This window comes from Notamacropus eugenii, chromosome 1 (genome assembly GCF_028372415.1).
Source record: "Notamacropus eugenii isolate mMacEug1 chromosome 1, mMacEug1.pri_v2, whole genome shotgun sequence".
NCBI classification, from domain to species: domain Eukaryota; kingdom Metazoa; phylum Chordata; class Mammalia; order Diprotodontia; family Macropodidae; genus Notamacropus; species Notamacropus eugenii.
This window is the reverse complement of record NC_092872.1, coordinates 471,465,713-471,480,492: the sequence shown is the minus strand read 5'-3', so window position 1 is coordinate 471,480,492 and position 14,780 is coordinate 471,465,713. Positions and strand designations below refer to the sequence as shown.

The following is a 14,780-nucleotide window of genomic DNA, read 5'->3' as shown; positions in this document are numbered from 1 at the left end:
AATCCAAGATCAGGGCTTTTTACTTACCACATGACCTCCCTATTCTCCCCGAAGTCCTCAAAGGGGCCTAGTAAGATTCCCTGACTCTTTGTACAAACCTCCATCTTCATAGGTCCCTGGGCAACTGTGGTGATTTGAACAGAGAGGATTGTAGAGTGGGGTAAAAGGGACTTGAAAACCCTGAAACAGGAAGCTGTGGACTAGGATGGCAGCAGAGGAAGGATATCACCAAGCAGAAAGCATGCAGTTCCTCTTTAGGTGCCCTAGACCAGGCTGGCAATAGTTGTTTTACTTCTAGCTCTTTACTCCCATTCCTCTCCCAGCATACCCTTTTCCCATGCAACCTGAAGCTTCCCATAGCCTCTGCAGACTGGTTTTGACCAATGTGAAAAAGGAATGGAATGAAGACAGCTCCAGGGCAAAGGAAACTATGGTCTGAAATCTGAAATATGCAGCAACAGTACTCCCTCCCAGTAACAGTTCTGTTGGGGGGAGCAGGGAGGGGAGTGCCTCAGTAATGTAACACATTTCATCATCTACTGTTTGGGTCTCCAGAACTATGTGTTCGATATCTTCCTTTGGGTAAAGTATCTGGCTACCTTGCAAGCAGTAATATGTTGATCAGGTCCATGTGTGACCCACAAGGTCTGACTTTCCTCGTCTCATGCCTAGACTATAGCAACAACCTTCCTGCCTCAAGCCACTCCTCATTCCAATCCATCCCCCACTCATTTACCAAAGTGATCTTCCTAAACACAGGTCTGACTATGTTAACACCCCCCATCCCCAACCCCCACATACTGCCTCCAAGATCAAGTATACAAATTTAAAATCCTCTTAACTTTTATAGTCCTTCATAACCTGACCCCTTTCAACCTTTCTACCTTACTCTCCTCCATGTCCCTCTGCTATCCTAGTGACATTGGCCTCTTTGTTGTAGGTGTCTTACAACATGTCTTGTTTGTCCCTAGTTGTTTGCATGTTTTCTCCCTTATTAGTCTGTAATATCCTTGAGAGTATGGACTGGTTTTTGCCATTCTTTATACCCCTGTTGCTTAACACAGTACCTAGAAAATGCTAAGAACTTAAAAATTGCTTGTTAATTTGACTTGACGTAATCTGCTATATCATGATATTAAATAGGTTATGCTGTCTCATAGAAAGGGTATAGATTCCTTTTGCTAGACACAGAGAATAGGATTAGGATCAAAGGAGGAAAGATGGAAAGAGACAAAGTAAGATTGGATAGAGATAAGGTTAAGGACTAGATCTGTGATTTCCCTAGTATTAGGGAAGTCCCAGATGAGAAAACTCCTTCTATCTCCATACATTAGCACCTTCTTGGCCATTTACTGACTTGGAAAGTTGCCTCAAGAGATTAAGGTTAAATAACTTGCCCAGGGTCACAGAGATTGCACTTGTGAGAGACAGGATTTAAATGAAGACTTGGGTCTTCCTGATTCCAAGGCTATTGTTCTATCCATTATACTAAGCTATTAAGAAAAAAAAAATCCTAACAATAAGAACTATGCAGTATAAGAATGAATTGCCTCAAAAAGTAATGACCCTGACATTGACTATTTTCAAGCAAAGGCTTTATGACTTTTTGTCAAGTCAAGGATGTTGTAGAGAGGGTTATGGTTCAAATAAAGGTACAGGTGGTGCTAGATGGCCTTTAAAATTTTTCAGCTTTGAGATTTTGGATTCTAATTGTCCATTGCTAGGTTGCAGTATTTAGCTTGGGGCTAAGCAATTATATCTAGTCAGTGCTGACTAGATGATGTTTAACATCTAATGTTAAACATGAGATGACTAGATGCTAGTACTAACTGGATGATGAGTTTAACATCTCATCCTGACATCCACCAGGACACCAGGGTCTACCCGGCATGGGTATTTTGACATCTCTTCTGCTAAGTACTTCCCCCTTTCCACCTTTTGCTCTGAAAAAAAAAAAAATAATGATATCCTTGGTGCTGGAAAGGATGCAATTTACGACTGCCTTATCATTTATAATCCCTGTGACTGCCTAGACCAAGAGTTCTTAATCCAGGGTCCCCCAAAGCATCTGTGAATAAATTTCAGATTTGGATGGGAAAACAATTATAGCCTTATTTTCACTCACCTCTAATTGAAATTTAGTATTTCCTTCCATTATGAATATAGGTATTAAGTGTTATTCTAGGAGAGATTCAAAATCTACCAAACTGTCAAAGAAAGGGTCAATGATGTAGAAACATGAAGAACCCCTGGCCTATATTAAAACTCCCTTCCTTGCACACCACTCCTCTATATGTGTTGTGTCCCGCTCCCATTAAAATGCAAACTTTCTGGGCAGGGACTATTTCATTTTTTACTTTTGTAACCCCAGCACCTAGTAGCTGGCACACAAATTGATAATGAATACATGCTTGTTGATTGAGAGACATGAAGATGGACCCCACAGAACCCAGTGTAGAGAGACTTTGGCACTTTCACTATATATCTCTTAGCCAGTTAATGGCACTGTTAATATTCTTCCAGAGAGCACTGTCAGAAGTGCTATCATGAGTCACAACAGAAAGCTGTGAAACAACAGAAGTAGATTGGTGTTGTGGAAAAACCACTGCATTTGGAGTCAGGGGGCCTGGGTTTTATTGCTAGATTTGCTGCTTGCTACCATTTTGACTCTGGGCAAGTCACTTCTTGGCCTCTCTGAGCCTAAGCTTTCTCATCCCAGTACTGAGGGGTTGGACTCTATGTCCTCTAAAGTTCTTTCTGGCTCTAAATCCTCTCATCCTAATCTGTTTGCTGGGCTGGGGATTTTCCCCAACCTGCTTTGTATATTCACTCCTGTCCCTGATTCCATCCATGAGCATACAGTTCTGGCTACATTCAGCTGGCCTCTGCAGGTTCCTCTCTTTCATTTTCTGGGACTTGTTGGAGGGGGAAGGTAGAACTGAATGTGAGATAGTGGAGAAGAGGAAGACGGCTGACTTAAGGCATCTTGAGAATACCTCTACTAAATAAGTGCCAACTAACTGACACATACAAGGCAGGCAAGTCAGCCTAGCTGAAATAGCAGAACACTGTGAGAGAGAGACAGGAAGAAGCATGTGCCTGGCAAATCAAACCACCACCATCACAATCACCCCTATTCCCTGATGGAAGCATCCCAGGAACTTGAACCTAAAAACTTTTAGAATACTGATACTTCTAACATAGTATTCTCAGCCATCATCCTGGGAAGTAATCTCTGTGAAGATGCAGCCTGGGAATTGTTCCTATAGGTGCCACAGCCACATTTGTTGAAGACCCCAAAAAGAAAGAGCTTGTCACCAAAGACTTTGGTACTTGTCAAATGATTTATTATCAAATACTGATAGGATTTCATTGGTGGAAAGTGACATGAGAGAAGAGGCATCACCATTGACCACCGTGATACCCTAGGGACCATGGGACTTTTCTATCTGACTTGCAACTGAAACTCTCCAAATGTGTTGTTACTCCCATTTGAATGTGAGCCACTTGAAAGCAATGACTGTCTTATTTTTCTATTTGTATCCGCAGCATTTAACACAGTGCTTTGTACATATTTAAGAGCATAATAAATGTTATGTTCATTATTTATAACTCTTATTTCACCCTACTCACTTCCCTTTCCTAAATGGTCTATTCCAAAGAGGGGATAAAGGCATGGAAGAACCAGAAGATACCTTGGAGGTGACCTGGTCTGATCCCTTCGTTTTATGGAGGAGGAAACTGAGTCCTCGTGAAATGAAGTAAATTGACCCAAGTTACAGAGTCAATTAATTGCAAAATCCAGGGCTAGAATTCATGTCTCCTTAACTTCTAGTCTGGTGCTCTTTCTCCTGTGTCCCTTTATACTAAAGGTTTCTAGTTTGTGAATTACCTGTATGTGGAGGCAGGCACATGCTTTTTTATACAGGCATCCAAAACCATTGTCCCCCATCAGTGGATGGAGAGAGAAGGGTTGAAAGCTTGCTCATGCAGAGTCCCTTCTCTTTCCTGCTGCTGCAGCTACCTACCTCTCCCATGAGTTACTGCAATGTTCCTCAAGCACTCCCTGGCACAATCGATTTCTTTATTCATATTTGTTGACATTTCTCATGGGGAAGGAAGGAGTAGGAAGGGAAAGAACTGTGACTTTTTTTTTTTCTCCCCTGCACCAAATGTGAAGCGGTCATGATGGCTGGGAAAATGCTATAAAATATGAACCAGTTAAACATTATTATGTGGCCCTAGGCACATCATGCAGTGACTTCAGAAAACCTGAGTCCTTCTGTCTAGAAATGAATTTTAAACAAAAAAAACAAACAAACAGACAAAAAAGACCAAAGTGCATTGAAGCAAATGGCTAGTGAATCTAATACTAGGGCAGCTAGTAGTGTTAAAGCAGATTAACACAGCTGCCATTAGACCATGACTCCCCCCCAGGGCTCCATGGTAGGATGTGAGGGCTACCAGTGTCCAATCCAGATAGTCTCTGCTGGGCTTTAAGGGAGCAGAGGAGGGAGAAAAGCCTTAAGGAGGGACAGCACCAGAGCAGCCCTAGGCAGGGCTACTCAGAAGATATCCAAATATCTCATCTAAGGAAGGGGGTAAACACCAGAAGACCCTTCGTGACTCACTCCACCCTTACTGGGGGCCGGGAGGTAGGGCAGGAAAGGGAAAGAGAGGAGATGAGGGTAGATATAATAAACATCTATATCCCTGGGTTAGGGAATTGGGGTAGGAGGGGAAGTCACTGTACAAAATCTTAAATTACCAAAATGTGAGAGAAATGACCAATAGGTCCTTAATGCTTGGGGCAACCAGTACCAGCCTGGGCTAGTAACGAATATTCAGATCTAGCTAGTGACAGAGAAGGGAGGGAGGGATAAGAGATGTAAATATTGGGTTACAGAAAGTTTGTACAGTTCAGCAGCTCAGCCAGTCCGATTTGATGTTTCCAACTTTTACAATTTTCAGACTCTTGTTCTCCAGTTTAAGGTAATACCAGTCCTTGAAGAAATAGCTGTGTCCTGGGGGAGAAAGGAAACAGGGATAGGTGTTGATCTTCCCTTTCTCTGAACTCCCATTGGACATCAAGTTTATGGGGGGTGGTGTGGGACAATATAAAGAACAATGGTACTGGTATCAGAAGACCTGAATTTCAATCCCACGTCTTTTGTTTATTACATGTGTGATGCTGACCAAGTCACTTAACTATACTTAATTACATTTCTTCATTCATAAAAAGAGAATGTTGGGATAGATGATCTCTAAGATCTCTTCCAGCTCCAGAGCTATGGTACTTCAGATCTCTACAATCTAGCAAGAAATCTGATGCTGCATTATATTGATCTACAATTGTTTCTGCTGTATTAATCTTGTCTCTGGAACTAGATTTGCAAGCTCCTACAAGGCAGAGGCTAGACGTGTTTACTTCAGTCTCCCACAATGCCTAGCACAGCACTAGACAGAGCCAGCTCCTGATAGATCCCTGTTGACATAAACTGAGCTCTCGCTACAATTCTCAAATGGCTTTAACTTTCTAGCCATGTCTGGGAGGATTCCTCAAAACCACCTCAGGAATAGGGATCAGTGCCCAGCATTCAATATTGACTAAGCATCACCAGGGGGCCAGGAACAACTAAAACAGTTCAGGGGTTATTTGTTCTCAGCATAAAATCATGAATAAATCAGTAAGGTCTCAATTAAACCTTAAAATGAGTCATTCCTTGAATGTAATGTTGTCCTTCGGTACAGGGTTGCCAATATAAATTCAAACAGGGCAGGTCTATAAATCTTGATGGATTTTAGGAACCGGGAGGGGAGAGACAGGGAGAAAAGGTAAGCATGGGCCACCCTAACTCTAGGGCCACCCTTTCTTTAAGCCTGGCAGCTGTGAGGGTGCCAGTGAAGACTTTCTTGATTTTCTTGACAGAAGCCAGGCTGAGTTGAGTAGAGGTCAGCTGCTCTGGAATCTCTCCCAGCCTGGGGCTGAAGGAACTGGTTTGTTTTCTCTAGGCAGACTCATGCCTCCCCACACAATGAATGAGTGTGTGCTTGGCGAACCACAGGGAGCCTGAGATTGAGGTGGGGGTAGGGGAAGGAGGCGATTAGTCCTAGAAAGGCAGGAAAGGCCTAGATCACTCACCATTTCCCTGCAGTTCTACCACAGCATCCAAATTGTCAGGGATCCCATTCCAGGCATCAGCAATAAGCTTGGGGAAACCAGGATCCATTTTCTTCTTCACTTCATTGTACCTAAAAAGGAACAGGATTGGGCAGGTATCAGGAAGTGGAAGACACAGTTGACACCAGCTCCAGTAAGACCTCCACAAAGTCCACCTCTACCATCCACCCCACTGGTAGCAAATATGGTCAGATTCCTCCACACACTTGCAATCTAGAACAAGATCTTCAGATGCTATAACACAGGGCAGTTAGATTTGAAGAGAAAAGACCTGAGTCTTTGTATCAAACCTGCCACTAATGGTGCTTATGGCTCTGGGTCAGTCATATTATCAAAGAATCACAAACTCTCAGAGTTGGAAGGTATCTCAAAGACTTTCCCGTCCAACTTGAACCTGTCTGAGAATCTTCTCTGTGACATCTCTAATAGATAAAATGATCATTCAGCCTTCACTTGAAGACTTCCCAACCTCCCAAGACCTCCTATTCTCTTACTGGATAGCTCTAAATATTGTTTTTCCTTTCTTTGAACCTAAAACTAATCTCAGCAACCTTCACTCACTGCTCACAGTTCAGTCTGGGGCCAAGGAGAATATGGGTAATCCCTTTTCTGCATAACAATCCTATAAATCAGGGGTGGGGAACCTACAGCCTTGTGGCCATATTTGGCCCTCTAGGTCCTTAAGTGCAGCCTTTGACTGAATCCAAAGGGCTGCACTTAAGGTCCTAGAGGGTCACATGCAGCCTTGAAGCCACAGGTTCCCCATCCCTGCTATAAATACTCGAAGATAGCCATCTATTACATCCCAAGTCTTTTCCCAGACTAAACATCCCTAGTTTCTTTAACCAGTCCTCACATTTCATGATTTTTGATATCTTGGTTGCCCTTTTCTGAAAACTTTCCAGTTTATCTGTGTCCCTCCACCCCTCTCTTCTTTGTAGAAGTAGAAGACTCTTGGTGGGGTAAATTTTCATATATTACTTTCTATAGGCTAGTTAGTTTGGGTAAACTCTTTTTTTCCTCTTTTTATTCTTTCTTGCAGTCATTCTAAATTCAGAGGTCACCCAGACCAACTCTTTCATTTTGCAAATGATGAAACTGAGGCCCCAAGGGAGCTAAGTGACTTGTTGTATAGTTAAACAGATAGGAAGCTTCAAGAGGGGAATCTGAACCCAGGTCCTCTGAAGCCAGATCCAGTGCTCTTTCTACTATACCACATGTGCTGCTACAAAAGCAGGGTGGGAGAGACATCTGGAAATGCAGATGATGTAAATATACATAATAATATATAATACTAATACCATTAAATAATAATATAATTGTGTGTATATACATATATTTTTTAATTTTTTTAATGTAGTGAATAGACCTGACTATATTATTCTGGATATAGTAGCACTGTAGCAGAGTACAATGGCATTATCAACTCTTGGGTTCTGGATATAATGTATCTTTCAATGCTACCTAGCATAGCATTAATTTTAATGGTTTTCCAAACCAACTATTAATTCAAATTGAATCTGCTGTTCAGTAAAAACTGCAGATCTTTCTCAGACTAATTGGGACTATCCACACTTCCCACATTCTGTGCTTGAGAAGCTGAGGTTTGTTTTTTTTTTAACCATGAAAGACTTTGCACTTATCTCTAGTAAATCTCATCTTAGATTCATCCCAACACTGTAACCTGTTCAAGTACTAGAGCATTAATATTAGACCTCCCTCTCAATTTTATGTCACCTACAAATTTGTTAAGCATGCCTTGTCTATTTGATTAAAATGATTTATTTAATGCAGTGTTGGAATTGGAGCAAAAGGACCTGGGCTTGAATTGGGATCCTGTCACTTATCTGGCTATATGAACTCAGGCAAATACTTCACCATTTAGGACTTAGTTTTCTCATATGCAAATGAGTGTGTTGGGCTAGATGGCCTATAAGGTTTCTTCTAGTTCTAAAGCCATGATGATTCTAGGCTGAGCACCAGACCAGTGACAATCCCCTCAAGTTGATATGAAGGCTGATCATTCTTCCCTCCCCCACCCCAGAGTTTTAGTTATCTCAAATGTCAAATGGCCATAATAGTCCCTGCCCTGCCCAAATCCTTAGAGTGTTGTGAAGTTCAGAAGCAATAATTGTGGGAGAGTAGTTTATGAAATAATGTTATTATAAAAAAGCTGTCAGTCATAGGACAGGCTTTCCCATGTCTGAGTAATAGCTACTGATTTGAAGCTGGTTTGAGGGTGTGCTAGCTGCCAATCTAGGTCCTTAGAATAAATTTATAGGAAGAAAACTGAATTGCCTACCATCTTTCCTAACTAGGCAGACAAAGTTGGAGTCATTCTTTACTTCTTCCTCTCTACCCCACTACATCACTAAGCATAATGTTCTTCCAAAAGTCTCCTCTTCCCCAAAATGTTCTTCCTCTCAACTCCTCCTCCAATTCTGACTCTAAGGTCGAAGTCATAAAACTCAGACTTTGGGGATCACCCTCATAGTAAGTGCCATATAAATATCAGTGAGTATTAAGTGACTTATCCAAGGTCAAACATGTATTAAATAACAGATTCAGAATTACAACCCAGGTACTCTGAATCCAGTGTTCCTTTATTTCACTACAAGAAGCACTATACAGATACTAGGGGTTTTTGTACAATCACATTACTTTATACTTGCTTGTATATATTATGAAAGTGTTCTGTTGTTGTTCTATCTGTTACATATGCAGAATTTATATCTCTCTCATTAGACTGGTTTATACCTCCAAACTAAGAGCTGCATCTATTCTTCCTAATCATATAAAAATATATTTAGAGTTAGAAAGGACGGTAGAGGTGACCTAGCCCAACTTCCTTGCTTTGTGGATGAGGAAACTGAGGCCCATGAAGCCAAAATAATTTGCCCTAAGTCAAACAGGTAGAATATGACAGAGGAAGGATTTGAAAAATCCAAGTCCTCTGACTCTAAAATAATTATTATTTCACTATACCACTCCAAATTGCCCAATGGAACCCAATGATATAAATGATTCAATATTAACTTAGAAGGAAGTCTTTAGTGAGAGCTCCTAGGACTCTTCTGCTCATTTCAAATTTTTTATTAATGGACATTTCAAATTTCTTATCAATGTCATGAACAAAGTAATAAAGGACGTTGCTATCAAATCTGTACCTTCTCTCCCAGCACCAGGGCATGCTCAGGAAGAAGCAGGCTTCCTGCTTGCCTGGCAAATATTTAGGGAACTGACCTAAGTCCCTTCCAGTTCTAAATCTATGATCTTGTTTAACCCCCCAGGGCTGCCACTACAGCATAAACATTAAGGGATTACTGCTGACAATACAGGGCAGCTAGATGGCACAATGGATAGAGCACTGGGCCTGAAGTCAGGAAGACTCATCTGCCTGAGTTATAATCCTGTCTCAGATACTTCCTAGCTATGTGATCCTGGGCAAGTCACTTAACCTTATTTGCCTCAGTTTCTTCATCTATAAAATGAGCTGGAGAAGAAAATGACAAACCACTGAAGTATCTTTGCCAAGAATACCCCATGAAGAGTCAGACATGAAGGAAAAATGACTGAACAGCAAAAAGCTGACAAGATTCCCAGGCCATGTTTACATGGCAAGCAGACCAGTTTCTCAAGCTCATTAAAACAGGAATAGTGAGATATGCATCTCTCTCTCTCTCTCTCTCTCTCTCTCTCTCTCTCTCTCTCTCTCTCTCTCTCTCTCTCTCTTCCTCTATCTCTTTTTCTCTGTCTCTCTGTTTTCTCTACAAACCCAGGATGTGGCCTCAAGAAACAAGAGGCTCTTGTGACTGCCCTTTATATCAGTTTTTCTGTTGTTCCTTCTACCACTGCCCTGCTAGGGGAAAAAAAAAAACAACTCTCCTGTACTTCCCCAGTCTATTTAAGTCTGAGGGGCCTCAGAAAAGATTTGAGAAGCAGTTCTTGGACATTTTGTGTAGAAACTTAGCCAGGCAGAACCCTGGAGTAAGACAGATGTAGATTCAAGTCCTGCTTCTGAAACTGACTGACTGTGTGACTACAAGCCAGTAACTTAACCTCTCTGATCTTCACTATCTTTAAGATGATACTTGTAGGCATTATGAGGCCAGAGAAAGAAAATGTATATAAAGGAGAAAGACTGGACCTGACATTTCCTTACTATAGGGAACTCGCAGGTGAGTAGATTTCCTCTACCAAGGAAGGTCCATACATTTTCTATAACATGTGGTCTTAAGAAAATATCTAGAGCACTGAGAGTTTAAGTGACTTGACCAGAGTTACATAGTCAGTGTATAGCAGAAGAAGGATTTGAACTCAGATCTTTTGGCTTCAAGGCCAGCTCTTTCTCTCCTGCCTCTTCACTCTGTCATGCTGTATAGAATGTGCTTTGCAAACCTTGAAGTCTCATACAAATGTCAGTTGTTATGGTTGCTTGTGTGGGTAAGAGATCTGCCAGTGTGCTTCAGTATGTATATGTGAGCATACCTGTGTTCCTGCGTGTGTTTATGTGTCTTCATGTTTTTGCCTATAGGATGTGTGTATTTATTTGGGTGTGTCTGATTCCTATCATGTCTGTGTCTACCTTGCTTTTCTCTTCCCTGCTGAGATACAAATCAATTTAGCTACTAAGTGACTTAATAGCAAATCTGGAATTCTATCCTAACACAGACTTAAGACAGAACCAGCCTTGAGAACAGCACATTAGACTATGAGTCAATAGAACTGGGTTCTAATAACCACTCTGGCATTAACTCACACAGGGACTTTAGAGGAGTCATTTAGCCTCAATTTGGTGTGAAAAAGAATCTATCCAGACCTGCTTCTTATCACTCCTGTGACCTAGCATAAGTCACTTCCTCTTTATTGGGCCTCAGTTTTCTCATTACAAAATGGGTGGTGGGTAGACATGCATGCTTGGGTGGGGAATGTGAGGCTTCAAAGCCATAGGCCCTCAAGGGGCTCAAGTAGAGCCCTTTGACTGAATGCGAACTTCACAGAACAAAGCTGTTCAGTCAAAGGGCCATACTTGAGGACCTAGAGGGCCACATGTGGCCTCCTGATCTAGTCCATAGAGTATTAGAGTTAGAGTCAAGGAGTAATAAAAATGCTTACATAGTACTTTACAAATATTAACTCTCCTTGTCCTCACAACACCCCTGGAGGGTAAGTGTTATTATTATCCACATTTTACAGATAAAGAAATCATGGTAAACAAGGTCAAATGAGTTGGGGTCACACTGCTGTTAAAGCATCTGGGGCTAGATTTCAGCTCATGCGTTGTCTTCCTCCTAGTCCATTGTTTTAACCACTGCTCCACCTAATGGGTCATTTGCTAACTGATCATGGTCAAGTCACTTCATTCTCTGAGTCTCAGTTTCTCCATCTGTAAAAGAGTCATGTTTAAACCAGTAGTATTTACTTCACTGGATTGTTATGAGGCTTAAATTAGATAGAAAGTGTCCCAAAAATCTTAGGGCTGTTTTAAACTCCAAAGGCTTAAATGTATAAATTTATACACACACATATGTGTGTATATGTGTATATGTGTATATACATATGTATTTGTATATATACATACATATATATTCACTAGCGTTTAGTCATTTTCAGTCATGTCTGCTTTTTGTGACCTCTTTTGGGATTTTGTTGGCAAAGATACTAGAGTTGCTTGTCATTTCCTTCTCTAATTTATTTAAGTCTCTCTCTCTTTTACAGATATATATGTATGCAAATAAACACAGTAATGTGCATAGAGCACTTTAAAAACTTCTTAACTCAAAATGCATTTCATCTGTTTATTATTGTAATCATTTGGGTGGGCATAAGTGGGGACTTATGTAAGAACAGTGTCTCTAATGTCCCATTTACCTCAAAATCCGATGACCTCCAGGGTTTATCTTGCTAATTTAGAAAATGGAAAGAGGATCCAATCAATTAACCTCATAAGAACATCTTTACATGGCAAGCTAGCCAGTTTCTCAAACTCATTAACACAGAAACAGTGAGATATAGATCTCTCTCTGTCTCTTCTGCAAAGCAAGGATGTGGTCTCAAGAAATAGGAAATTCTTACTCTTGCCCTTTAAATCAGTCTCTGTTCTTCCTTCTACCACTGCCCTGGAGAAAACTTTCCTGTACTTGCTGTGTCTGTGGGCTTGATACAAGCAAAGATCTAAGAAGCAGTTCCAGGAGACTTTGTAGAGAAATCAACATGAAATCAGTTTGAATTGCCTAACAAGAAGAGTCACCAATACCTACCTCCAGAACTTGTCTCCAGAAAAGATATATGTCTTCTTGTTTTTACTCCAGCTGAAGGCAGCATCCACATGCTGAACATCTGGAGGCAGCCCCAGGCTGGTCAGCTTCTTTGGATAGCCCCGCTCCAGGGTACTGGCTGAGTAGACCCAGTACTCATCCCCTGAAATGGTGACAAAGGTCACGCTAGTGATCTAGGCACACAGAATACCCTGACCAATCAAGCACCTTCATCCCACATTTGTCTGGTAAAGGAGAGGAGGTTTTTTGTGATGGAGGCTGCTGAGGACAGGAACTGTGTGTTAAGGGAAGATCTCATTCCAAGTTCAGTCACGGTCACAATTCCTCAGGACACATAGTTTTATGCAAAAGAAGTATGGGGGTGGACAGTAGACCCACAGTTAGCCCAGCAACAGAGGATAAAAGTGAAAAGAGCCAGGGAAAGAGTTTGGGGATATTAAGAAGGTGGTGCTAGAAGGAAGGGCAGAGGATGAAATGAGCAGAATAGGAGGGCAGGTGTGGGTGTTTTTTGTCTTATTTTATTTTGTTTCAGAGAAAAAAGCATGAGGTTCAATGGGAAAGTGGTTTGAAGGGAAAGGACCTGAGGGGATGGGGAGAGGAGGTGGCTTGAGTTTGTATGTGTAAGCCTTAGGTCAGGGCTTATGGATATGATGAACAAAGTCTTCACCTAACATTATCAAGATAGGATTACAGATTTAGAGCTAGGGATCTCATAGTCTTTTGAGTCCAATGCACCTCATTTTACAGATGAGGAAACTGAGGTACAGAGCAATGAAGCAACTTGCCCAAGTTCACTGAGGTCAACAACATGGCCCCCCCATTCCTCTCTCCCTCCATCCATCAGTACCTGAGAAGAACACAGCCTTTTCCTCCTGTGGGGCCTCATACACTGCATCTATCTTCTCAGGAACTTCTGGCCAGAATGTGGCCACAAGCAGGGGCCCTGTGGGCTTCTCCCTTGAGTTTGCCGTCCGCCACATGAACCTGAGTGGACAGACAAAAAAGTCGGGGGAGATTCACCCTCATGGCCATTTCCCACTCCCCTCCCCAAAGTCCCCCAAAACTATCTCTTCCCTCATAATTGGCCTGTCCCAGGCAGACTCCCCAAAGGAAGCCGTAGGCCATGGTAGCCATCGGTTACATAGGACAGGGAAGAAAGAAGAGAATGAACTGGAATGAGAGAGGGAGGAAATGAGAGGTTAGGCTTGCCCAAATGCCATGACCTGATCCCATGTATAAGGCCACTCCCCCTTCCTCCAGAAAGGCTTCCTTGATCCATACCAGCATACAGTGACTTTTACAATATTATCATACCCTCAGGTTCCCTAACAGGTACCAGCCCAAACTCTTGGGCACTTTTAAGTTTCTGTTCACATGTATTTATCATATTTCTGATGTTAGTTTACAAGCTTCCTGAAAACAAAAACTGTATTTCTTGCACCTTTATATCTCTTGCTTCTACCAATGTCCTGCACATACTGGGAACCTGGTAAGTTGTTGTTGACTGATTCTAGTAGCCATTTGTTTAGTGAAAAAATCAGCAGCCATTTGTTTAGTGAAAAAATCATGATCATATCAATTCAATGAAGGCCACCGATGGGTAGCAGGGTTCTCTATGTAGGAGAACATTCTGAGCCCTCATGTCCCAATTCTAAGGACCACACAGAGCTTCTTGGCACTGTGCTATTCACCATGCTCTGCACTTCAGAGTCAGTTTAAATTCTAGGGAAATGAGAGTCATCAAGGAAACTTCTCTGAGCTGCCAGACTGGGACACTTCAATTGATGTTGGTCATGTCCTCTCATATATTTTTTGTGAGAGGTCCTCTCTGGCTGTTAGCAGAAATATGTTTGTGACCCAGAAACTCCCAAATGAACCCTTGGTTTCCACAACTAGAGTGTGCTGCAGATAACTGAATACAGAATTCAGAGGACGCTTCCTACCTCCATAGGCTATAAGAACTGTAGAAAGGCTCTAACTCTCTGGGATCCACTTAATCCTAGAGCTGGAGCCTCTTGTGGTAAGAACCTTTCTCTTACTCTTAAGTTGCAGGTGACATTAGATTCCCTATCAAAAGGCTAAGAAAGAATCTCAGCTTGAAAGCTCTCTTGATGAGTCCTAACTCAACTATTTTTTTTGTGACCTTGGGGAAGTCACTTTGGACCTCAGTGTCCTTCCTATATAGTCATATGAGGGGGTTCAATCCCAAAGTTTCATTCCAGCTTTAACAATCTATGAATATTTCTGTTGACTATAAAATTAATAACGCTGTTAGAGAAGACTGATATCCTTGCAAACTGTTGGCTGCAAAGTCAACATTT

General features: G+C 41.7%; 2 protein-coding genes across 2 annotated transcripts in view; both read right to left on the bottom strand.

Annotated features, from left to right (window-relative positions):
- Positions 1-102, bottom strand: part of LPCAT2 (lysophosphatidylcholine acyltransferase 2) — a 78,948-nt gene extending 78,846 nt beyond the window's left edge. The window contains exon 1 of the mRNA XM_072632246.1: positions 28-102. The gene's annotated coding sequence lies outside the window, so the exon portion shown is untranslated. The remainder of the gene's footprint in view (positions 1-27) is intronic.
- A 3,223-nt stretch (positions 103-3,325) lies between these two features.
- The window catches only part of MMP2 (matrix metallopeptidase 2), a 31,624-nt gene continuing 20,169 nt past the window's right edge, over positions 3,326-14,780 (bottom strand). The window contains exons 10-13 of the mRNA XM_072632244.1: positions 13,307-13,443; positions 12,442-12,601; positions 6,143-6,252; positions 3,326-5,024 (exon numbers count right to left, since the gene is read on the bottom strand). Coding sequence (XP_072488345.1) covers positions 4,921-5,024; positions 6,143-6,252; positions 12,442-12,601; positions 13,307-13,443 — 511 coding nt within the window. The 3' untranslated portion in view covers positions 3,326-4,920. The remainder of the gene's footprint in view (positions 5,025-6,142; positions 6,253-12,441; positions 12,602-13,306; positions 13,444-14,780) is intronic.